The sequence below is a fragment of the Hyla sarda genome, chromosome 13 (genome assembly GCF_029499605.1).
Source record: "Hyla sarda isolate aHylSar1 chromosome 13, aHylSar1.hap1, whole genome shotgun sequence".
NCBI lineage: Eukaryota > Metazoa > Chordata > Amphibia > Anura > Hylidae > Hyla > Hyla sarda.
Window position 1 is genome coordinate 33,979,948 of NC_079201.1, and position 24,966 is coordinate 34,004,913.

Below are 24,966 nucleotides of genomic sequence, written 5' to 3' on the forward strand. Positions count from 1 at the left end.
GCAATGTATCACTTTTTTTAAGCCTCAAGGTCCAAAAAGGTTTTTGATCAATGTTTGTTATATGTTAGCACTGGTTTTGTCTTGCAGTCTGAAGAAGCAGGCTGTCATGCTCCAACAGTTGTGGACCCACTGTGCCACAAGTGGCTGCTGGCCTAACTTCCAGAGAGGGGCAGGCAGAGGCAATAGAAGGCGTCAGACGCAGCAGAGCTAATTTAGGTGACTTTAGCAGGCAGGTGCTGTAACAAAAGGAGAGCAGGAAAGCTCAGATGCAGCACACTGGAACATAGGAACATTGAAACACTGGAACACTGGAGGCAGCAGGCAGGGACCTTCGCTGTAGTAAACTACAACTTTGCTCAGGCACCACAGGAATGTAGGAGTGCACTTTTATAGGTGGTGCCTGGCAGGAAATGGCTGGGAATCTAATAGGGAGTGCACACTGGCCCTATAGGTCTCAGCCAGTGCTCACATGCAGCCCCTAGAGGACAGAGGAGAAACTGCAGCTAGTAGGAGATAGGACACACAGTACGCCGGTGGTTACTTTTCTACATATTGTTTTTGTTCCTGAAAGCAAGGGCTCTTAAACATCATTGTAGGTCTTGTTTTTAAGTCTCAGAAAACTACCCATCAAGCTTAATCTTTTTCATATCCAAGTATTCTAGCCAAAAAAAAGGCAAAACAAAAGTTGTGTGTTTTCCTTGCCCAATGGAGATATTAGGTTTTGCTTTTCGCTGCAGGTGGTTAAGACTGTGTTCACACAAAAGCAGTACACCGTGTATTTAAGTTGCAGAAATATGAAGCTAGCTTATGGATTTCTGCCGCAAATGTGCTGTGTGTGTGTGTGTGTGTGTAGCAGATTCACACAAGGATTAGCACCATTGAATGGCAGTGATTCTGTCTGATGTTTGCTACTTGTCTCCAGAGTGCATGTTTTTTTCTGCAGTGCAGACAAAAATCTGTGTAAAAATTTATATCAGCATATCAGTGGAGTTGTAAAAACCCCATTCACATGCATCGACTTACATGTCATTGGATTTAATGTCAAATTTCAGCCTTGGGAATGGAGCCTTAGGGTAAAGACAAGTTGTAGTTGGGTGTATGCAGTATGTACTTCTGAAACGCTGCTGTCAGCACTTTGTTTCTGCCTCCATTAACCATATCAGTCGCCACAAAAAATGGGATGCTGACGTATACTAGATCACTCTGTTCTACCATAGAAGTGAATGGGGCCCACTGCTCCCGTTAACAGTATAGGTCCACTTCCCTTTTCCGTCAGGATGCCAACGGATAGCAGGAATACAGTGTAGACTTGCCCTGAATCTGCTTTGTTTAATCCTTTCCAGTTTTAGCAATTACACCCTAATTGCTAAATAACTAAAACTGGTAAATAGAAAAAAAAAACACATGGTTTAACGGCAACAATTTAAAAGCACTTACTGCAAGTGGCCAACCACAACGCTACAGCATTGTGTGTTTTTACCCTAAAGCGGGTTCATTCAAGTATAATACAACTGTCAGTTCGTGTTAACAGACCTGCAGTCCTAATATAGAAGCAAAAAGATAAATGTATTGGGCTAGTGGGAACGTAGTCTAAGAGACCCATTTTTTAAAAATCTTTTACTTAAAAATCATCTATAGACAGTTGTATAAGGGCTATACTTTTCAGACATTACACTCTGCAGGCCACACTTTGGTTTATTACGTTTTTGTGCATCCACCTGAGTGAGACCAGTCGTTCTTAACCAGGCTTCTTACACATAATTCATCAGTGCACTAACATTTGTTCCATAAATATGTCCAATTCTAGAGAGCAACTATGCTGAGCAGAAACCCCAGCTACATAGTCCACCGACAGCTTCTTCAGCAGTTTGTTCGACATGAGATCACCTGTCACCAGGTAAATAACAAATCAAACTTAAAGGAGATGCAAACTACTTATTTTACAACAATTTTTTATTGCATACAATTTTTTTTTTTTTGGAAGAATCAGAGAAATTGATGAAGTTGTTCCTTTTGGAGTTTTACCCTTCTTATAAATTTGCTAACTAAAGCAGATCTGTCACCTGGGCTACATTGTGACATTTTGTAGCGCTACTATTTTAACTATGAAGCTACAGATGCAGTCCAAAGGAATACATAAAGTTGTATGCAAGCTAGTGAACTGCAGCTGTCACTGAATAGTTAAAATCAGTTAATACCTATGAAAACGGGCAGTGTAGCCCTGGTCTAATATACTAAGTTAACAAAAACAACATTTTCAAGTGACATCTATTTAACTTGATAGATATCCAATTGATTTTCCTTAAAGGATAAGTATCATGAAGAAAAACATATCCCTTATCCGAAGGATCGCGGAGGGTCCAAGCGCTGGGCCCCTGTTCCACAGCACTGGAGTGCATTGCGCCCCCCGCCCGAAGTGGAGGCCGCCACTCCCTCTCCATAAAGCTCTATGGAAGAGCCGAAGATTTCCGAACGGCTCTCCTGTAGAGCTTTATGGAAAGGGCATGGCGGCCTTTGCTTCGGGCAGGGGTTGTGATGCACTTCAGTGTGGGAGAACTGGGGCTCCAAACAGGAGATCATGGGGTCCCCAGCGCTCAGACCCCCCACAATCTAAAACTCATCCACTATCCTTCGGATAGGGGATAGGTTTTTCTTCATGATACTCATCCTTTAAGGATAGGGTCACACGTAGCCCATTGGCAGCGTATGTTACACTGCGGGAAATCCGTCCGGCAGTGGGAAATCAGCTGAGATTCTGTAATCAGCAGACACACAGGGCTACCCGACTGCAGCCCTTTGTGTGCAGTAAGGCCTGCTCTTCACAGTTATGTCGTCTGTCCTGCAGCCTTCTCCTTAGGCTATGATCACTTCTGCTCAAATTCCATTCTGCAAAGTTTGCAGCTGAATTGTTGTGGAATTCCGGTAGAATTTTAGCAGAATTTTGGCAGAATTTCTGTGTTCTCAAAACACAGAATTCTGCTGCAATTAAAAGCCTCATTGACTTCTATAGGATTTAGCCACAGGATTCCGCAAAAGTAAATGCAGAATTTCCTGTGTGAATGGGTCAGCGGAATCCCATTGAAGTCCATGGGCAGTACATTTTTGCGGAATTTCCAGATACATTTTTCAGCGGAATTCCACCTAATTATCACAGCCAAAACTGGAAGTTTTAGCTTAGTTTTAGGCTTGGTGATGAAAATGGAAACTGCAAGTTTTAGGATTAAACTAAGCTAAAATTCTTTAAAAAATGTGTCATAAAACTATTAAACAATAGGACATTTTCTGATGTCACATTCTTTTTTAATAAAAAATCAATAAACTATATTAAATGGATTTAACGTAAATGTAACGTCAATAGAATCTAAGAGGTGGCAGATTATTGGACATTAACAGAATTGTGCATTATATTGTTATGTATACTGGCAAAAGTCTTCACCTCCAGATGTTCCTTGGGATTTTGAGTGTTAAAAAGCCATCATTGCCGAGTAAACCAAAAAGACCACTACAGACAGATGACACCATAGGGCAAATTATTACAGATACATAGTTGGTTTTGCTGTCTTGTGTAATGCATGTATACAGCATAACATTCTCATTTATCACAGGCCACTGGAACCACATGGGATGGGGAGATCAGTCCACACGGTATGACCATTTTGTACCTACATGCAACCCAGAAAGACTTGTCTGAATTTCATCAAGGCCTTGGGTAAGTTATGTCTAGTTGTCTTCATGTTCTCTCACCTAACAAGGTCAAGCAGGAAAGTTCACAGCTTCAGTCAAAACCTACAAAATTCCCAGCATCACCTTTAAAAGCAGTATTGAAAGTACCAATGAAACTATAGCTACCAAAAATACAGCACAAGGACATCAGAAGTATCAAAAATAGCAAACAACTTTATTTAAAAAAAACTATGATTATACAGAGAAAAGGTATCCCATCCCCAAATTAATAAAAAAAAAAAAAACTTTAACCCCAAGCAAAGGTGAGGAACTTCCTGAGGCTAGGTTTCCACTAGGTAAGAGACGCCCCAAAAATTTCTGGCATTTTTTCTGGCATTTTTACCTTTGTGTGGTAATTTTTGGAACCTTTGTCAGTGTTTCCCTGTGGGCGTTTTTTTTAGGAATTTTGTAGGGCACCATTAAAATTAAAAATAAAATAAAAAGAAATGATACAGTAGGGATACAGAAATTTGTAGGGAATTCATTTTATTATTTTTATAACAATTTTATTTATTTTATAAAGCAGAGAATAATTATCAAGAGTTGGGCAGGGGATTATAAGTGGCTGATAATATAAAAATAAATGAAAATGTCTGATTTTTTAATGTATAATTTTATGTATGATTTTATGTGTAATGTATGTGTTTTAATGACTTTTTAACTTTTAGGTATTTTAAATTTCGCTCAGTGCTGCACTATTTCCATCATGCAACAGTCTTTGTTCCATGATGGGAGTAGTGGTTCAGCTGCTGAGGGATCGATGGCACTGGGTCTCACTCCTGAGACCCGCTGACATTACAATTTGGAGGCCGGGGCTGCTGAAAACCTCGGGTCCCTACTACTAAATTCATAACAACATCAGTTTAAAAAATAGCAAAGTAAAAAAAGGCATACATACATGTGTGTCCCTACCTCCTGACAATGCCTCGGCTGTGTGTGTGGAGTGCAACTCATCAAAGGAGTCAAGGGCTGTGTAAAAAGCAGATCTGTAAGCAGGAAAGCAGTGGTGTACATAAACATATGCTAGATAGGACTTCTCTTAAGAATTCTGGGCATACCTTTTTTAATTCCATAGTCCTTTCCAGCACAAGGTATAAGCCCAGGGGGCATTCCCTGCACAGCAAGGGCCAAGGCATGTTGAGCCCATGTCCTCTTATTCACTGACCATTGTCATGACTGATTGTCATGACTGATTGACATTGTCAAATAATACATAGTTGGTCACAGGCCAGAAACAGAAAATACAATACTAACAGGGCAGAATATAGTGTATAAACAAACCGTTCTGAAACCGGATATCAGATAAATGGCAGACATGATAAAACGAACAAGACTAGGCATGGAACAGGTATACAGCAGAATCCAGGAGATACAGGGGAAGGACGGAAGAACTGAAAGCTAAACACCAAACTGATCAGGAACATAGGACACTGTTCACACTGGGACACAGAACAAACTAACTGGAAACCCCACTCCACAAAATGAGTAGCCAATATAATAAAACCAAATAGACTACTGGCCAGCGGGCACACTCCACCATGTGATCAGGATGCTGACCCAGTAGGAAACAGAAATATAATACATGTGTCAGGGACTGACCAGGGGACAGGTAGAGTGAGCCCTAAACTGACCCTAAAACGACTCTCCCTGCCTACTTGCCCACTCACCGTAAATGGTGAGTCGACAACTGGGCGCCGGTCCAGTTTTGAAGTATCAAAAAAGCAAACAACTTTATTTAAAAAAACTATGATTATACAGAGAACAGGTATCCCATCCCCAAATTAATAAAAAAAAAAAAACTTTAACCCCAAGCAAAGGTGAGGAACTTCCTGAGGCTAGGTTTCCACTAGGTAAGAGACGCCCCAAAAATTTCTGGCATTTTTTCTGGCATTTTTACCTTTGTGTGGTAATTTTTGGAACATTTGTCAGTGTTTCCCTGTGGGCGTTTTTTTTAGGAATTTTGTAGGGCACCATTAAAATTAAAAATAAAATAAAAAGAAATGATACAGTAGGGATACAGAAATTTGTAGGGAATTAATTTTATTATTTTTATAACAATTTTATTTGTGTCAGGGACTGACCAGGGGACAGGTAGAGTGAGCCCTAAACTGACCCTAAAACGACTCTCCCTGCCTACTTGCCCACTCACCGTAAATGGTGAGTCGACAACTGGGCGCCGGTCCATCCCTGAACTAAAATGCTGGGGCCTAATAAAAACACACACTAATAAATAGTCGGTCACCAACCAGAACACTAACAGGAAAATACAACTCTATGGTAGATAACTTCAAAGGACACAGATCAGTGAGAAGCACAGAGGACACCATCAGCGGTCATGAACAGAGGACACTAAAGATCATTGAACATGAACAGGGGGCACAGTGGCTGTGAACAGAGGACTCTATAGATCTGTGGTCATGAACAGAGGTCACTATAGATAAGTAGACATGTACAAAACTCAAGGGATCAGAATACCAAAACTAATAAACACAAAGTTCAAAACACTAGACAGGAAAACGGATAAGTTAAACGACTATAAGAATAGACAGGAATATAGCATAATCCCCAGAACGTCCAAGAGACTCCAAGTCCATGGACCAAAAACAGGGATCTTTAGCTAAAAGGAATATAATTATAGAACACTGTTCACACTGAACACAAGACAGGAAACTGCAATCCCTCAGGAACGTCCAGTAGACTCCAAGTCCCCATGGACCAGAAACAGGGATGCCAGATAGGACACTGTTCACACTGGACACACAGACTGGACACTCCACTCCACTATAGGAATAGCCATTAATAATAAATCCAAATAGACTGCTGACCAGCGGCACACACATCGCAGTGTGGTCAGGAAGCTGGCCCAGCAGGAAAACAGAAATATATTCATATGCTTATGGTTTCTTGAGCACTATTTCAGTTTGTTACTATGTTATGGGATGTGTTATGGTTACCTATAGCAATGATCTCTGTCTGCATGCAGGATTCTAGGTCTGAACATAATATCATCCACACCTGCATTCGTGACTGTGTAGCTTCGTTATATATATGTGACCGCCCATGGTAACAACTTGCAATACTAAAAGATGTTTTTTTGTTTTGTTCTTCTTAAGTCTATGCTAATATATTTCAATTTATTTTGTTATTATATTTTCTAGCCATTTTCATACTATATTTTATTTATGTGGTGTTTATTTGTGTGGTTCTATGCATTTCAGTGCTGTTGCCTAGGATCACGGTTGCTTTTTGATACAAGTGTACAAATGTCTTTTTTCTATTATTTGGTTGGCCTAATGCATTTATTATTATTATAATTTTTTATCACAATATTGTGTGTGCCACCATCTTGTAGTTTCTTTATACTAACCTGGCGATACGCCTTTGACTATGCAGAGCTTATATACTATATGCGTTATGAGTTTTTGCTACCTTTACCTATGTTGCTTTACAAATATTGCAGGTATTGGTTTGCCAGTGCACTTGGGCTAATACAGCGTGATACATATATTCTAACTAACCACTATGATTGTTGGCTACTGTTCTGCTTTTTAGCTTGAAATTGGTTACTATTGACTACCGCAGGAATGGAAGGCTAGTGAATAATGCAATGTCAGGATACACCTGACTCTAGTTAGTTAATCTCCTTCAGTCGGCTCCACCGGAACTGACATCACACGCCAACTCCACCAGGAGTTACTCCCATGTACTCAGGTACACATGTATAAAAACCTTTTCTCTTTTATATATCATTTGCCATGATTAAGAACTTGTAGCAAGTTTGAAACGCGTTGGTGTTTGTTTTTAATGTACCTATAGGTTTTTGTTTACTTTTCTTGTTGTCCATATTTTTTACCCATGTGAAGTAGGTTTTATTTATTTTTGTGAGCTGGACCCCGAACCTTTTTATATTGCCATACATCCTAAAAACCGACAAATAACACAGACTAAAATCTACAATAAACAAGACTATTTAACCATGGCTAAAACTCAGACAAAATCTTACAAGACAAACACTAAGTGCAGTGTTTGTCTTGTATTGCAGTGTATTGCACAAACAGACATCATAGTAGCAAAATTGCACAAACATCATAGTAGCATTATAGCACAAAATAACCAGCACCAGAATGCAGGAGAACTCTGGCCAAACAGACGCACCCAAGATCCCAACCGTCCAGAGCACCAACCACTCCGTATCCAGGGAAAATAGCAAGCTGCTCTGAACATACTAGTGTGTGAATACACACCCAAACAGAAAAACAGAAAAACAAATAAACGGACATTACAACCATATCTGGCACCCCTGCCCCCAATCTGCTTGCATCCCTACTCTGTTTGACTGACCGGCACTAGTTTAAAAAGTCAATGGGCCTGTTTTAAGGCCATTTTGCGGAGCCACTAGATAAAAAAAGGCCATGCTGGGGAATGCCCACTTAGCACTTAGGCTCAATTTTAAGCTGATGGAGAGTACTAATGAATCATAATGACTAGCCTTATCTACCCATTGGCATATTTACATCCTTGTTTTCCTGCTGAAAGGTCCACTTTAAAGACTACATTTTATATAGTCCATGTCGCTAAGATAAAATGTAGGACAAAAAAATTATAAACTTGAGTTATTCTTCCAATGAAAGCCGGTAATATGGCACCTCTATTGACTTTAGTTTTGTTTGTAGAGCTTACATATTTAAGTTTAGTTTTAACTTCTTGCTTTCAACACATTTTTTACTCTGTACATAACCTAGGTTAATAATTTGTAGTTAAACAGTCACTGTAGTTTCAACAAACCTTGAATAAAGCAATAGTGCAAGCACATATAAACAACTTTGTAATGTATCTCATCTGAAAAGAATGTCTCTTTCTCCACTTATAAGGCTCCTTTCCTGGCCCCTTAAACTCTTAACTTGAGCCTGTATGAGAGTAGGAAAAAAAAAAAAAAACAGAGGACAGCGTTCGGAGACCCTGCTCAGGGGTCCACACTCTGTAAGATGGCCGCTCACCATGTACATGAAAAATGCACCTATCACCCCTATTGATGGGGTATCAGATGATGTGGAAAAGCTGCTCAGCCCAGGAAGTCACAGGAAAGTGGAAACCTGTCCTGTAGAACGTAGTACGGAGGGGAAGAAAGAAGACCCTTCTGATGTCAGGTGCTGCTTATCCCAATGAAAATGCATTCCAAGTCAGGAGTCATGTTCAAAACCAAAGTGGACTTGTTTATTAGCAGTACAATAAAATAATAAATAGATCAATACCAATGAAGTGTTTTTGGGTGCACTCACCCCTTCCTCAGATCAGTATCTGGTACCAATCTGAGGAAGGTGTCAGTGCACCCTGAAATGCATCATGGATCCTTTTATTATTTTCTTGTACTGCTAATAAACAAGGGTCTTCTTTCTTCACCTCTGTACAGGTTTTTCTAGAGACAGGAGCCAGGCTAGGCTCACTGACAGATCAGGTTACATGGTGCCCATAGAAGTCTATTGAGAAAGAAGGGGAAGGATGGAGTGCAGGGGAAGTGGCTGGAATCAGCGAGAGAAAGACAGAGTGAATGTGTGCTGCAGAAATATTGGAGAGATGGATATCATCTTCTATGTGCTTGCAGTACATGTGAGACAACATGGCAACTGCTCTTTAGCCACAAGCTTAGGGAGAACTGGAAATTAAAATGGAGCCAGAAAAAGGGAAAACTAGTCAAATATGCTAGGTTATATAATGTACAGAAATTGTGCTACGTCTCATGTAAATACATATAATTATCATTAAAAGTTACCTGAAATAATGGGCATTCTTTAAGAAGTGGTGCATTCTAAAGGAGGCTGTACAGCAACAGTAGCAGCTACTGTTTTATAGTCCATAGAATGCTATTTGTCTAAGATATAAAGGGCAGGATACTTTTGCAATATGGTGTCTGATGGAACAGAGTATGCAAAATATACAGCTACATACAATTTGGAAGTTGTATGGAACCATGATAAAGCAATGTGCATGAGCCCCAAAGCTGGATTTTATTAAAGGATTTTAGAATTTAACAAAGGATAAACAAAAGACAATAAATGGGATAAAAATGCTGACAGACATGACATATAATGGACTCACAATAATCGCACTAATACTTAGTATAAATGACATGTGGACCTGATATAGCGGAAGGTCCGGACTAATCTCCAATATGAACATGGTAATAGGGAAGATATAAACAGAAGTCCAGTGGGTGGGGGAATATAATGGTGTATACACGTCCATATACACGATGATCTGTGAGATCCTGGGTTATGTAGGATTTGTCTGCAGTGTAAATAATGGGGTATAATAAGGGGTAATAACAATTCCGCCTAACTGTATAACAACAAAGAACACAATGTTCAGTATGAGACCTTCATGTTCTAGTAAAACAATAGATATGGAGATTTAGTACTACAATTATATTATAAACTATTATAGGAAACGCCACTAAATCAGAGTGGTTACTATTATTATACTCACTATTACTATTGATATGAATGGGAAGTAATATTCCGGATTCACCAGGTGCGTCCACATCTCCAGTTTTGCTATATTTAAGCTCAGTGTGTGATGTCATATGTAATACACGTAACTGTCCCTGATCCATTATCCAGGTATTATATATTGGTCCAGCAGTGATATCATGTGTGATGTCATATGTAATACATGTAACTGTCCCGATCCCTAATCCTAGGTCTTATATATTGGTCCGGCTGAGGTATAGAGCAGAATTTACGTGGAACCATCACAGAAGTTATTGGCCGATTGAGGGAATTTTGTAAACCAGGATTTCCATTTGTGTCTCATCTTTTCCCCACACCCTTGTTGATTTGCCAGAGCCCATTCTTATGACCCATTGGTGGAGACGTTATCGATGACTTCTTGGATATCTGGGATATTTGTAATTTTCCAGCGCCTCGTAATGAGGAGTCTGGATACATGAAATATGTGGTATATGGGGATTCGCTGGGGGAATGTAATATTCTCTATGTCAATAAATAACAGGGCCAACTCAGGGGTTAATGAGATCGGGGAGATCAATAAATCATTAATCAATGAATTTATATTTGACCAAAAGTGCTTGAGCTTCGGGCAGCTCCATAGAATATGTTTGATGGATCCGATTCCACCACAGCCCCTCCAGCAATCCATAGAAGCGGAAGGATACATTGTAGATAGACGGAGCGGCATATAATGCCATCTCATTAACACTTTAGCGTACGATTCCCAGTGGGAAGCACATCGGGTTGACTTCTTAGCCCAGAAAAACGCTTTCTCCCATCTCATGGAATTCAAAGTTAATTTGAGATCGTTCTCCCACTTTCCCAGATGGGAGCCAAAGCTGGATTTTAACATTTCATTTTTAATCAAGCCCAGGAAACAGGAATTTGCATTAAAATGTGCATCAAAAATGTTGTGTGAATGCAGCCTTATTGCAGGTTATATCTTCTGAACCCATCATCTAAGGTACAACATTATAAGTTGTTTTCTGTATTCTGTGGCATTAGCTCGCAGCTCTTGTGCTTCATGTGCCCTGCTTCTTGACATTTTTTATCCGTTCTGTCATCCTATTCTATAGTGACTGTAATGAATCAATTTATGTCATTTCAGACAGTGGCTGGCGTATAGTAAATTATATCAGAGTCTGGAATTCAGCAGTAGCTGCTTGCTACATCATATGACAAGTATTGAATACTTATGGGTTCAAGGACGGCTCCAGGATGAGCAGGTACTCATGGGAGGTTTGTGGGACACAATGTGAAGGGTAGCATATGGTTAGTGACTGGACTGGTTCATCCACCTTTATATACGGTAACCTTCCCTATTTATAAAACATGGCTGGACCATTGTACAAATAAAGCACTTTCTGCTTTTGTCTCAGCCTCATTCCTCATAGAATTAGGTTCACACGGCCATTTAATTCCGTACCACTTTTCTCCCGTCACTGTCTCCTAAACGGACCATACTACTAACGGATGCAAACTGATGCAAATGGATGACATTCTGTGGCATCCTTTTGCATCAGTTTATCATCTATTAGTATGAAAAATCAGCCATTTACAGACTCCTGCAGCCAGGACTACTACTACTCCCATCATGGAACAGACTTGCTTCCATGATGGGAGTAGTAGTTCCCCAGCTGCGGGAGTCTGCCGGTGGCTGTGGAGGCTACATTAGTGCTTGTACTACTACCCCCATCATGGAACAGAGTCTGTTCCATGATGGGGGTTGTAGTACAGGGGCTGAGGGATTGATCGCACCAGGTCTCACTTCTGAGACCCGATGCAATCAGAAGTTATTAAGCAGGGGAGCGGGCGGCATGGTCCACAACCCTGGGATGTACCATGTGTTTTTACTTTCATTTTAAAATCCCCGTGGGGACCCCTGAATGGTCGGTACCGAGGAGCCATTCAAGGCTCCCAACTGGGTTTTTAAAATGAACATTGTGAGTGGCAGCGTGGGCTATATGTATATTAAAAGTTCTGTAGGGGGGCAACATATATAGCACTGCAAGGGGGGCTGACATATAGCCTATATATCTAGCCCCCCAGCGCATTTATAAAATGCCCCCCGCAGCGCATTAATAAAGATATGACCCCCGCCGGCGCATTAATAAATATATACCCCCTCAGTGTATTTATAATATGCCCCCCGCAGCAAATTTGTCATAATATGCCCTCCCCAGCGCATTTGTCATAATATGCCACCGCAGCACTATATGTGAAAAGTATATCTAGCAACAGCGCATCGCAGCTGGCCGGGCTGATGATGCTGATAGGAATACTTTTCATACATAGCGCTGCAGGGGCATATGTATATAGATGCGCTGGGGGGGGGGGGGGGGGGGGGTCAGATAACTCTATATGTCTGCCCCCAGCGCATCTATATACAGTACCTCAGAATTGTAAAGTGCGGCAGAATATGTAAATAAATATTGTTGTTATTCTTATTAACATATATGTGTTCTCAATGGAGAGAGGAGGGGTAAGCCACTGAGACTCAGACTTTTTATAGCAGTGGTTTAGGCAGTTAAATTATTTTTAATTTTTAAAAAATTTTTTATTAATTATTATACCACATACATTGATCGTTGTACATGTGAGAAACGACAGTTCCAACGAAAACATTATCCTTTTTTTTAAATGAGCTCGGCCCACCCCATCGATGTTGAGGGGGGGGGGGGGGAATTCACCAATATCCCCAGGATTCATGGTACTTTTTTAACACCTTCATAGAATATTTAGCCATCATTCCCTCATATTTCCTTACGCTTTCTACTACTGTCTTCAACTGAACTAATTTTTGGGCCCTCAAACCAAGTCCTTTATAGGTTTCAATGCACTAAACTTACCCACATCTCCAAGAATAACCATTTTTGCTGTTACTTAAACTTACAGTAAAATTTCTCCCCTATTTTCAAAAACACTGCTGTCCATAAAGATCTTACCTTTTGACATTCATATATTAAAGTGGTACTCCAGGAAACGGAACTTATCAGACACTTATCCCCTATCCACAGGCTGAGATTTCCTGCAATCTCCTGTTCCTGTTATATGAAGCGCGCTCAGGAGCTGAGCATGCTTTATACCCGGTGGGTCCCGGTTTCTATCAGCAACCAGGACCTGCAGCTAATGCCGGACAATGCTGATCGGGCTGATGTCTGGTATTAACCCTTTAGACGGGAGAAAAGTTATCGGGGCTAGCTCAGCCGGCTGTATGGGACCGCCGCTGTGAAATTGCCCTTACCTGCCTCCTCGCTGTCCGATCGGTGCTCCGATGCTTCAGTCAGCCATGGCAGGCTGGAGCAGTCGAGCATCAGTAACACTGGTCAGTGCTATGCTATGGCATAGCATTGTTCAATATATGCAATATAAGGATTGCATGTAATAGTCCCCTATGGGGACAAAAAAATAGTGTAAAAAGAAAAAAAGTTAAAAAAAATAGTTAATAAATGTGATTTAACCCATTTCCTAATAAAAGTTTGAATCACCCCCCTTTTCCCTTTAAAAAAACAAAAACAATATTTAAACAAAAATAAACATAAACATATGTGGTGTCGCCACGCTCGTAAATGTCCAAACTATAAATATATAGCATTAATTTAACCTCACAATAAATGGCATATATAAGTAAATAAATACCAAAGTCCAGATTTGCGTATTTTTAATCACTTTGTATACCTTCAAATCTTTTTTATAAAAAGCGTTCAAAAAGTCCCATCAAAACAAAAATGCTATTAATAAAAACTACAGGTCACTAAGCAAAAAATAAGCCCTCACACATCCCCATATACGGAAAAATTAAAAAGTTATAGGGGTCTGAATAGAACATTTTTAAATATGCAAATTTTCATACAAAAAGTTATATATATTTTTTTTAAGAAAAAGTAAATCAAAATAAAAGTGCTCTGCAAAGAATTGGAATCCCCCAAAGGTTACAAAATGGCTTTTTTTTTTTTCAATTTTGCCCATGGTTTCACCGTAGATTTTGTGTTAAAATGATTGATTTAATTACAAAGTAAAATTGGTTGCGCAAAAAACAAGCCCTCATATGGGTCTGTAGGTGAAAAATTTAAAGCGTTGATGCAGATGAGGTCTAACACTGATAAATGTAAGGTTATGCACATGGGGAGGAAAAATCCGGGACGGGGTTATATATTAAATGGGAGAACACTTGGGACGACTGACGTGGAAAAGGACTTAGGAGTCTTAGTTAATAGTAAACTTAAAGCACAACTGTCAATGAAATTATACCCCCCAGACTAATAACATGATAGTATAGATGATGATGATATGTGTAATGCAGCTGTACTTTTGGCTGCTGTTTATCACTCTTTATCAGCAGGAAAATAGTTTTATTGTGCGGTCAGCAACAGTCGGATAGGCGTGGCTGGGGATCGTAATGCCCCACCTCCACCACGCCTATCCCCTGTAAGTGAGTGCTGGACCACTGTGTGATTGACACACAGGTCCCCACCCCCGATGTCCATGATGTGCAGGCCGGCGTGACTCCACTGAGCCTATACATATAATGTGCACCTTTATGTTATATGAAATACAGTGCCCGTACTTCTCTTCTTTCTTCTCATGGTGCCGGAGACGCGCTGCTTCTGCTTTCACTATAGGCAGAGAGCTCGCTCCCGTTGTCTGCTGCCAGCTCAGTGCGCCTGTGCAGTGCTAGAGGCAGGGAGCGAGCTCTCTGCCTATAGTGAAAGCAGAAGCAGCGCGTCCCCAGCACCGTGAGAAGAAAGAAGAGGAGTACGGGCACTGTATTTCATATAACATAAAGGTGCACATTATATGTATAGGCTCAGTGGAGTCACGCCGGCCCGCACATCATGGACATCGGGGGGTGGGGACCTGTGTGTCGGGCAGCTGCTGCCAAGGCAATTAAAATCATCGGGTGCATCAATAGGGGCATAGATGCCCATGACAAGGAAATAATTCTACCGCTGTACAAATCACTAGCCAGAATACTGTGTACAGTACTGGAAACCAGTGTACAAGAAAGATATAGTGGAGCTGGAGAGGGTTCAAAGACGGGCAACCAGGGTAATACAGGGAATGGGAGGACTACAGTACCCAGAAAGATTGTCAGAATTAGGGTTATTTAGTTTAGAAAAAAGAAGGCTTAGGGGCGACCTAATAACTATGTATAAATATATCAGGGGACAGTACAGAGATCTCTCCCATGATCTATTTATACCCAGGACTGTATCTATAACAAGGGGGCATCCTCTCCGTTTAGAGGAAAGAAGGCTTCTACACCAGCACAGACAGGGTTCTTTACTGTAACAGCAATGAGACTGTGGAATTCTCTCCCGGAGGAGGTGGTCATGGTGAACTCTGTAAAAGAGTTCAAAAGGGGTCTGGATGCATTTTTGGAGAATAATAACATTCATGGTTATATATACTAGATTTATTAGGACAGAATGTTGATCCAGAGATTTATTCTGACTGCCTTATTTGGAGTTGGGAATTTTTTTTTACCCCTAGTATGATGTTTTTTTTGCCTTCCCCTGGATCTAGTCAGTAGGGACTCATTAGGGATATAGGTTGAACTAGATAGACTCTGGTCTTTTTTCAACCTTGTGAACTATGTTATGAATTTTGAAAAAAAAAGAGTGCAAAAATGAAAAAACCTGTGGTCCTTAAAGAGTTAAATGTAAAACACATTTTGGACAGTTAGTTATCCTGACATGGCAGTCTCCACATATTAACAGGGGAATCGTATAACTGAAATATCATTCTAGTTGTATAAATTGATGCAATTTATTATAAGAACATTTAATCACAATCTCTAATGCTCGTTTTCATAATGTGTCTCCTATTTCACCAATTTGTGAAGTTCATTTTTCTCTATATTTTCCTCGATACCCGGTGGGGATCTGACCAATTAACAATTTATAGATGACCCTAGTGTTTTATTCCTGTGGGGATACACCTATATAAAATCTATAATATGGTGTATACATGCTGTAAACAAGTTTTTCTCCTTATGTTTCTATGTGCAACTGGAGATACCAGAACTTCTGATTATCGTCAACTCCAAATGCTCTTTTCATTTCATTGAACGACTTTAAACTATCTACCCTGATCAAAAAGGTGCACTACAAGTCTCACTTCCATACGTTTCCAAAATATACCATCCAAGCCTTTATTAAATTCTTTTAGATTGAAATTTGACCAAATGGTAAAAAATTCCACACTACCTTGCAACTCACACATTTTTTTTAGTTTCAACCCTTACCTATAGTTTAAATCTAACATGGCTGGCCCTTATATAGTTAAAATCTAACATGCCTTACCCTTATGTAATTTAAATCTAACATACCTGACCCTTATATAGTTTAAATCTAACATACCTGACTCTTATATAGTTTAAATCTAACATACCTGACTCTTATATAGTTTAAATCTAACATACCTGACCCTTATATAGTTTAAATCTAACATACCTGACTCTTATATAGTTTAAATCTAACATGCCTGACCCTTATATAGTTTAAATCTAACATACCTGACCCTTATATAGTTTAAATCTAACATGCCTGACCCTTATATAGTTTAAATCTAACATACCTGACCCTTATGTAATTTAAATCTAACATACCTGACTCTTATATAGTTTAAATCTAACATACCTGACTCTTATATAGTTTAAATCTAACATACCTGACCCTTATGTAATTTAAATCTAACATACCTGACTCTTATATAGTTTAAATCTAACATACCTGACTCTTATATAGTTTAAATCTAACATGCCTGACCCTTATATAGTTTAAATCTAACATACCTGACCCTTATATAGTTTAAATCTAACATGCCTGACCCTTATATAGTTTAAATCTAACATACCTGACCCTTATGTAATTTAAATCTAACATACCTGACTCTTATATAGTTTAAATCTAACATACCTGACTCTTATATAGTTTAAATCTAACATACCTGACCCTTATGTAATTTAAATCTAACATACCTGACTCTTATATAGTTTAAATCTAACATACCTGACTCTTATATAGTTTAAATCTAACATACCTGACCCTTATATAGTTTAAATCTAACATACCTGACCCTTATATAGTTTAAATCTAACATGCCTGACCCTTATATAGTTTAAATCTAACATACCTGACCCTTATATAGTTTAAATCTAACATACCTGACCCTTATATAGTTTAAATCTAACATACCTGACCCTTATATAGTTTAAATCTAACATACCTGACCCTTATATAGTTTAAATCTAATATGTCTGACCCTTCTAACCCCAAACATAATTTGTCGGAGGAAAGTCGGGAGGCCTCATTGCTCCTTTTTCTCAGATAGGGTATGTGCAGTTGCTTATAAGTGCTATTGTGCATTCCTAGATTAATTCATTGTCTTTGTTCTGTTCCCAACCTGCAGAAAAATGAGTTGGCAGAATCATTTGACTCTTTACTGCAATATGGGTTGTCCCTTCTAGGAAGATATCGCATTGTCTTTCCATTGTCAGAATCTAGGTCCATGGAACGAATGCAAGGTCTGCTCAGGTCAGTGACTGAACCTAAAGTGTTGCGTTACTTTTTACACAATGCTCGATATAGGTAAATAGAGTATTATAAGGCTGGGTTCACCCAAGAAGGAGCAGGCTAGATTTACTCCAATTGACTCACATACCAGATGATTTCCCAAAAGCTGCACAATAGCTTTAAAGGGGTACTCCGTCCCTAAGACATCTTATCCCCTATCCAAAGGGACCGCCGCAATCTAGCATGCAACACCCATCTGTGAGCACTGCAGGAAGCGCTGGAGGTTCCAAGTCTTATGCCTCCCGACCACGAGGACGGAGTATCGTGATGCCATGACTCCGCCTCCATGTGGCGCCCCTCCCCCTCAATGCAAGTCTATGGGAGGGGGCGTGATGGCCGTCACGCCCCTTCCCATAGACTTGCATTCAGGGGGCAGAGTCGTGACATCACGATACTCCGTCCCCGTGGTCGGGAGGCATAAGACTTGGACTTGATTAACATCTGTGTATGCAATTACTTTCTGAGGTGGGTTCCCCAATACAAACCTTTCATACGGAACAATATCTTTAAGAAAAACTACCAGAGGTTCTTCAAATAATAAGAATAATAAAGGAGAAAGGGGACATTCTTGTCTAGTACCTCGGCCTAAACTAAAGCTCTCTGTCACTTCCATCAATGCAGACTTTTGCAATCAGGTCACAGTAAAATGCTTTTACTGCACTGAGAAACCATGGGCCAAATCCGAGTTTACTCAACACTTTCCATAGGAACGGCAACTCTAACCTGTCAAAGGCTATTACCTCATCCAATGATAAGATGGAGCGCCTCGGCCCACCCCCAATCTGAACAACAGCAAAAACTTGTTAACAAAAACAGATTTTTTAGACATGAATCCTGCTTGATCCTTACTAATCAGCATTGACATGACAGGTTTTATTCTCAAAGCCAATATATCGTAATATGGCTCTCTTAAAACCTAACTTTTACTGTACCTCAATAAAATATAATATTCCTCCAGCACCACTAAGTGTGCAAAATAACCAAAACTGGTACAAAAAACACATGCAAAGTAGAGATAAGCGAACTTCCAGTAATTCGATTTGTCAGGAACTTCTCGGCTCGGCAGTTCATGACTTTAGCCTGCATAAATGAGTTCAGCTTTCATGGTCTCCGGTGGACTAGAAAAGGTGGATACAGTCCTAGGAGAGAGTCTCCTAGGACTGTATCCACCTTTTCCAGCCCACCGGAGCACCTGAAAGCTGAACTCATTTATGCAGGCTAAAGTCAGTAAACGCATAGCCCAGAAGTTTGTGACGAATCGAATTACTGGAAGTTCCCTCATCTCTAATACAAAGTACTAAGGTAAGAAGATGTATAATACCTAATGTAGTACAAGCCAAGCAAGTAAGGCCTTAGTTATCAATTCACAAGAACAACCAAGTACTATTTCAAATTTCTGCCTATGAAACATCAAGGCAACATATGTCCCTTATATCCCAACCTGTTTATCCCCTAAATGCTGTAAATAACAATAACGGGGTTCATCAGGGGACCTAAATATGCAGGATAGTAATGTAAAATTAGATAGACTGCATCAGGTTCCTTGATGAACCTCATTATTGCTATTTACCGCATTTAAGGGGGAAACACGTTGGGATATATGGGACATATATTGCCGTGACGTTTCATAGGCAGAAATTTGTAATAGTACTTGGGTGTGTTCTAGTAGATTGATATTTTAGGCCTTATTTGCTCAGCTTGTGCTCCATTTGATATTATACATCTTCTTACCTTAGCACTTTGTGTATTTGACATTTATCTTTGTACCAGTTTTGGTTATTTTGCACACCTAGTGGTGCTGGAGGACTATTATATTTTATTGTGATGCAGTAAAAGTTATATTTTTCCCATTGCGAGACTTGGGGTTGGAAGAATTATTAACCCTAAAATAAGGAATATTGGATTCTGCCTCATGTTTTTTTTATTTAACTTCCTCTGGATCTACACTATAGGGTCACAGGCTGAACTGGAAAAGCATATGTCTTTTTTCAGCCATACAAACAAATTTATTCTGTAACTTGTTCATATCTGGTTTCAATTTTCAGTATTTACTGCATTATATATTGATGATCTATATTCTTATAAATAGAGTTCTGATACAGATGTGTAAGACCAAGGCATTCAGAGAGCTGTGCTCCTCGACTCCCAGCCTACAAGATAAAGTGACCGAGGCCATCAAGGTAAAAAAACATTTCACCATTGTAGCTACATCCTGATTTGTGAAATGAAAATCAGTCTGGGTTATTCTTGGAAGAAAAACACAGGGAGATGATGACATAAAGGAGCACTCCAGGAATTTATTTTTATTTTTTTGCTTACATATTGCAGCATAGGTAATTTTTAGAGAATAATTTAGAAGTTCTTGCATATGCCTTCTGATACCCTGTTTTAGGTGATGTGACAGGAATGGGTCTACAGCCATATTAAATGCCAGAAGGGTGGAGAGCAGCTACGGAGACCACTCCTCATGACCCTGGTCCTGACAGCATAAGAGGGGTACTCCGTTGCTAGACATCTTATTCCCTATCCAAAAGATAGGGAATAAGATGTTTGATCTCAGGGGCCCCTGCGATCTCCGCACAGACACCCGGAGTTCAGAACATTATGTTTAGAACGCTGGGTTCGGGAGGCTGTGGTCACGCCACGACCCCTCCATTCATGTTTATGGGAGGGGGCATGACTGCTGTCACTGAGGTGACTGCATGAATTCCCATACGCAAGGAAAAAAAGAGAAATATCTAAACAGACAGCAGTCTTCTTAGTTTATATTTGTATTGAAATATGTTAAAAATATTATGAGAATCTTAGTAAACAAAAGATGCAGGGCCCTTGCCATCTATTCACTCACCAGTATAGTGCAAACAAATTTACATAACAGTATACCTAGATCAAATGGTTATTATTCAATGTATTCACTGTCTTTGGTATAGACAAAAAAAAAACTTTACTGTAACAGTTTTTGTAATTATTGTATCAAGGTAACAGCAAAAGATGTAACTTTAGTTGTAGCCAGCGATCCAATTGCTGCATAGAATATAGATGCAGTCTTTTAAGCAAAATCATTGTGTAGTGTGGTGGCCCAGTACAGGAGCTGCACCCCTGTATCCTTGCTGTCCTGTCTGGCAGTGTCCCCTGTGTCCCCCTTTAATCTGTGTATTATAAATGGTTAACAATTGCCTTATGTTATGTATGCGAATGCCTTTACAATGTTATATACCTTTAAATGTTGTTACCAAGTCACGTAACCAGGGAAGGTGTCAGTGACCAGGTGACTTGTGAGGTGACCTATAGGACTCCCCAAAAGACCCCTATATAAACTAAGGGAGGAGCTAGTTCACTCTCTTGAGTTCCAGAACAGTCAACACCTGAGTGTCTGGTGTCCTGAAGTGACCCAAGGCCTAACCACGCAGCCACGCTTCCACTAACCAAGTGCCCCACAGGTGAACGTCAAAGCTTGGTAAGATACCAAAGGGGTGAAGTCTAGTCAGTCCTAGTCAAGTCAGTCAGGTCTGTCTAAATTCATCGTGGGTCTGCATAATCCAGCCACGTCTACTACAAGTCCCAGCTAGCCCGCAAGTCTCCTAAGTCACTGGTCATCTCCTTGGGCGTAACTGAGCTGTAAAGACTATTCCATCTGTTTGCCTCAGTAAAGCTGACGTTGTTCCGTAACTTGGCATCTGAGTCATTATTTGCCCCGCACCTATCCCAGGATTCAGCGGCCATACTTCAGGTGATGCAGAGGTTAACCACACCCTGGCGTCACAAATACAAGGCTTAATGCCATCTGCCCCTAGGGTAATAACATCTGCCCTCACCATACCCTTACCACAACTTTTGGCATCACGAACAGGATACAGGTGTGCGCCTTATGCAAAAAGTACCCCTCCTGTCTGAACTGTGTCCAGTATTGCTGAAAATTCGCACAGTGATGTGAAAAGAAATTGCGCCAGAAAGTGTACAGGACTTTTTCAGTGAAATCTGTTTATTGCAAGGCGCTTGTGAAATAGAGCGGGGTGAAGAGAAGTCTGCTATCTGCCATTTTGAACAGTAGAAAAATTGTGTCCACCATGTGTAAAGTACGGGCTTAAGTTATGCTGCCTAACAAAGTGCTGGCTGTACCTGAAAGAGTTAAAGATGTGCAGGAGAAGCGAGCAAAAAAGTTCAGCGCGGGATGCCCCTGGGGTTGAAGTCATGTTGCCATTCTGAGCCCTAGGTGGAACCAGAAAGATCTGCTCCTGGTTGCTGCGGCAGTGGAAGTCAGCGATGCATGACGTACTTCTGGCCGGCGGCCATTTTCCCGAAGTCCACTATAAAGGAAACAGTACTGCTGGGCCTCTTCAGTTTGCCGGAAGTCTGCAGAGAGAGCATCATGATAGAGGAGCAAGCAAGCATGAGGCCTGAGAGTCCTAAGATGGCGGCGAGCACCCGAAAAGTCACAGCGGCTGCGACTCAGATGTTCCAGGAGATGGCGGTCCGGCTGCAGAAGATTTCCATTGGGGCCAAAGACGTCTGCCTAAAAGTCCCACTGCCCGATGATGACAGAGAGTGGTCAGCGACTCCAGCGGGCGAAACGCCTGCACCGTCACAAGGAGCGTCACCGGTGAGGCTGTCCCCACATCACCGAACCTGGGGATCCTGGGCGGAGAAACACACTGAGGAGTTGGATGTGAGGTGAGGCCGCTTTCTCTACCCCTCCGTCTACTCCTAGCCCAGAACCTGCCCCCAGGTCCAGAAACCCGCAACACACCCCAGATCACCCCCACTTCCAGAGTGGTTATTCGGTGATGAGCCGCAAGTAGTCTTCGTTATACATGAGTACCTGTCAAAGTTACCTACCCAACAGGCACCAACTAAAGTGCCTTGGCCTACTCCTGCTGTGGAGGAGGTTTGGCCGGACTGACAGGCACCAACACATTGTCCCCCAGTGGTGCAAGCTGCTGCTGTACAAATGGTAGTTACTGTGAGTCCTATCATAACAGATTCCAAGTTGTCTTGAGTAAATTGGAACACTCAGGTCAGTCCTTTAGAGGGGGCACAGTCCTGTGGTCCCCATTACATGTCCCAGCCTAGGGTCCGACAGGGGAGGCTGGGATGGGAAAATTCCAGGCTAAGGTATAAGTGTGATAACTTTGTCTTCTACTACTTAGTCGTGAGACTGACATTGTTATGTGGAGATACCACTGTTGTTTTCTAGGTTATTGCAACAGTCAAGAAAAGTGCCTGGTGGACTAACCAAGAACTCTTCGTAAACCTTTTTGCGTAAGTTTATATGTCCGGCATACAGCCATGATCCTTTACTACAGACTCTTCTGTACCAGAACTATGGAGCGGTACTCAAACTACTTAACAAGTAATATATTGTTTAATGTCTTGCACCTAAAAATCCATATGAGGGCTTATTTTTTGCGCCACCAATTCTACTTTGGAATGACATCAGTCATATTACACAAACATTTATGGCGAAACGGAAAAAAAAAATCATTGTGCGACAAAATTGAAGAAAAAACATAATTTTGTAAATTTTGGGGGCTTCTGTTTCTAGGCAGTACATTTTTCCATAAAAATGACACTTTATATTTATTCTGTAGGTCCATACGATTAAAATGATACCCTACTTATATAGGTTTGATTTCGTCGTACTTCTGGAAAAAATCATAACTACATGCAGGAAAATTTATACATTTAAAATTGTCCTTTTCTGACCCCTATAACTTTTTTATTTTTCCATGTACAGGGTGGTTTGAGGGCTCATTTTTTGCGCCGTGATCTGAAGTTTTAATCGGTACCATTTTTATTTTCATTGGACTTCTTGATCGCTTTTTATTCCTTTTTTTATGGTATGAAAAGTGACCAAAAATACGCTATTTTGGACTTTGGAATTTTTTTGCGTGTACGCCATTGACCGTGCGGTTTAATTAATGATATATTTTTATAGTTCAGACATTTACGCACGCGGCGATACCACATATGTTTATTTTTATTATGGTTACATATTTTTAATATTTAATTTGGGAAAAGGGGGGTGATTTAAACTTTTAATAAGGAAGGGGTTAATGTGTGTGTTTTTCAACTTTTTTTCAACTTTTTTTTTTACACTTTTAGTCCCCTTAGGGGACTTTTAGGAGGAATCATTAGATTCCTCATACAGATCATTGTGGTTTCATAAAACCACAATGATCTGCGTGCTCTGCGCTCGATTGATAAAGCCTGGCCCTGCCAGGCTTTATCATTCAGAGCACCGGAGCTGCCGCAGCAGGAGAGGTAAGCCCTCAGGCTACCTCAGTAGTGGATCGCTCCCCCGCGATCGCGCTGCGGGGGGGTGATACACCTCACTGGACCACCAGGGACTTAATACAGGCACCTTTAGACGCCGCTGTCAACTTTGACAGCGGTGATCTAAAGGGTTAATAGCCGGCCGCGGCGATCGCCGCATGTCGGCTATTAATGCCGGCCCCCAGCTACAGGAATCAGCTGGGGGCTGGCCGGTATGACGCGGGCTCGAGTCGGGAGCCCGCGTCATACCCCGGTAACGGCCATTGGACGAGTATAGACGTCCATGGTCGTTATCGAGTTAAAGGTGAGAAAGTACACCTAAATCTATACTGTGCTATTCACATATCAGTGCAATATACCTGATCACCTCATCGTTATGCATATTAGGTATTGAAAATAAAGTGCCTATGTATATAAAAGTTACCATTCTATAGCATTTTAATGTCCAGTCACTATAGAATGACTAATTCTAATATAATTTCATGTACGTAGAGTCAGTAATGTACATGGCATATTTTGTGTGCCTAAAATAGTAATATATTTAGTCAGGACTGTAGCCTCTTTGATAGTTAATATATTCAGTCCACATCAGTCATCACATTTCTGTCTATTGTTTCCAGTTCACTGTACACAGGGTTCTCTTGTGGCCGGAGAGTTCCCCTGAAAGGCATAAGTAGCATGTAAGGTGGCAGAGCTATTGTGTACATATGTAATATTTACTTGTGTTGTCAGAAAAACTGCTATTCCAATGTTATGGGGAAAAGTAGCTTAAGCCAATGGGCCCCGTTAGCACAGGTATCAGGGTAGAGAGCCTCAGGCATCCCGATCTAAAACCAACTATTTAGCATCAAGCAGTTAAGAGACCAGAACACCTCACCATCATTTGG

General features: G+C 40.6%; 1 protein-coding gene across 7 annotated transcripts in view; it reads left to right on the forward strand.

The window, feature by feature from the left end:
- Nucleotides 1–24,966, forward strand: part of UNC13D (unc-13 homolog D) — a 144,580-nt gene that overhangs the window by 60,566 nt on the left and 59,048 nt on the right. For all 7 annotated transcript variants that reach the window (XM_056549659.1, XM_056549658.1, XM_056549657.1 and 4 more), the window contains 5 exons: nucleotides 1,808–1,897; nucleotides 3,606–3,709; nucleotides 11,338–11,455; nucleotides 17,643–17,767; nucleotides 19,896–19,986. In XM_056549659.1, coding sequence (XP_056405634.1) covers nucleotides 1,808–1,897; nucleotides 3,606–3,709; nucleotides 11,338–11,455; nucleotides 17,643–17,767; nucleotides 19,896–19,986 — 528 coding nt within the window. The remainder of the gene's footprint in view (nucleotides 1–1,807; nucleotides 1,898–3,605; nucleotides 3,710–11,337; nucleotides 11,456–17,642; nucleotides 17,768–19,895; nucleotides 19,987–24,966) is intronic.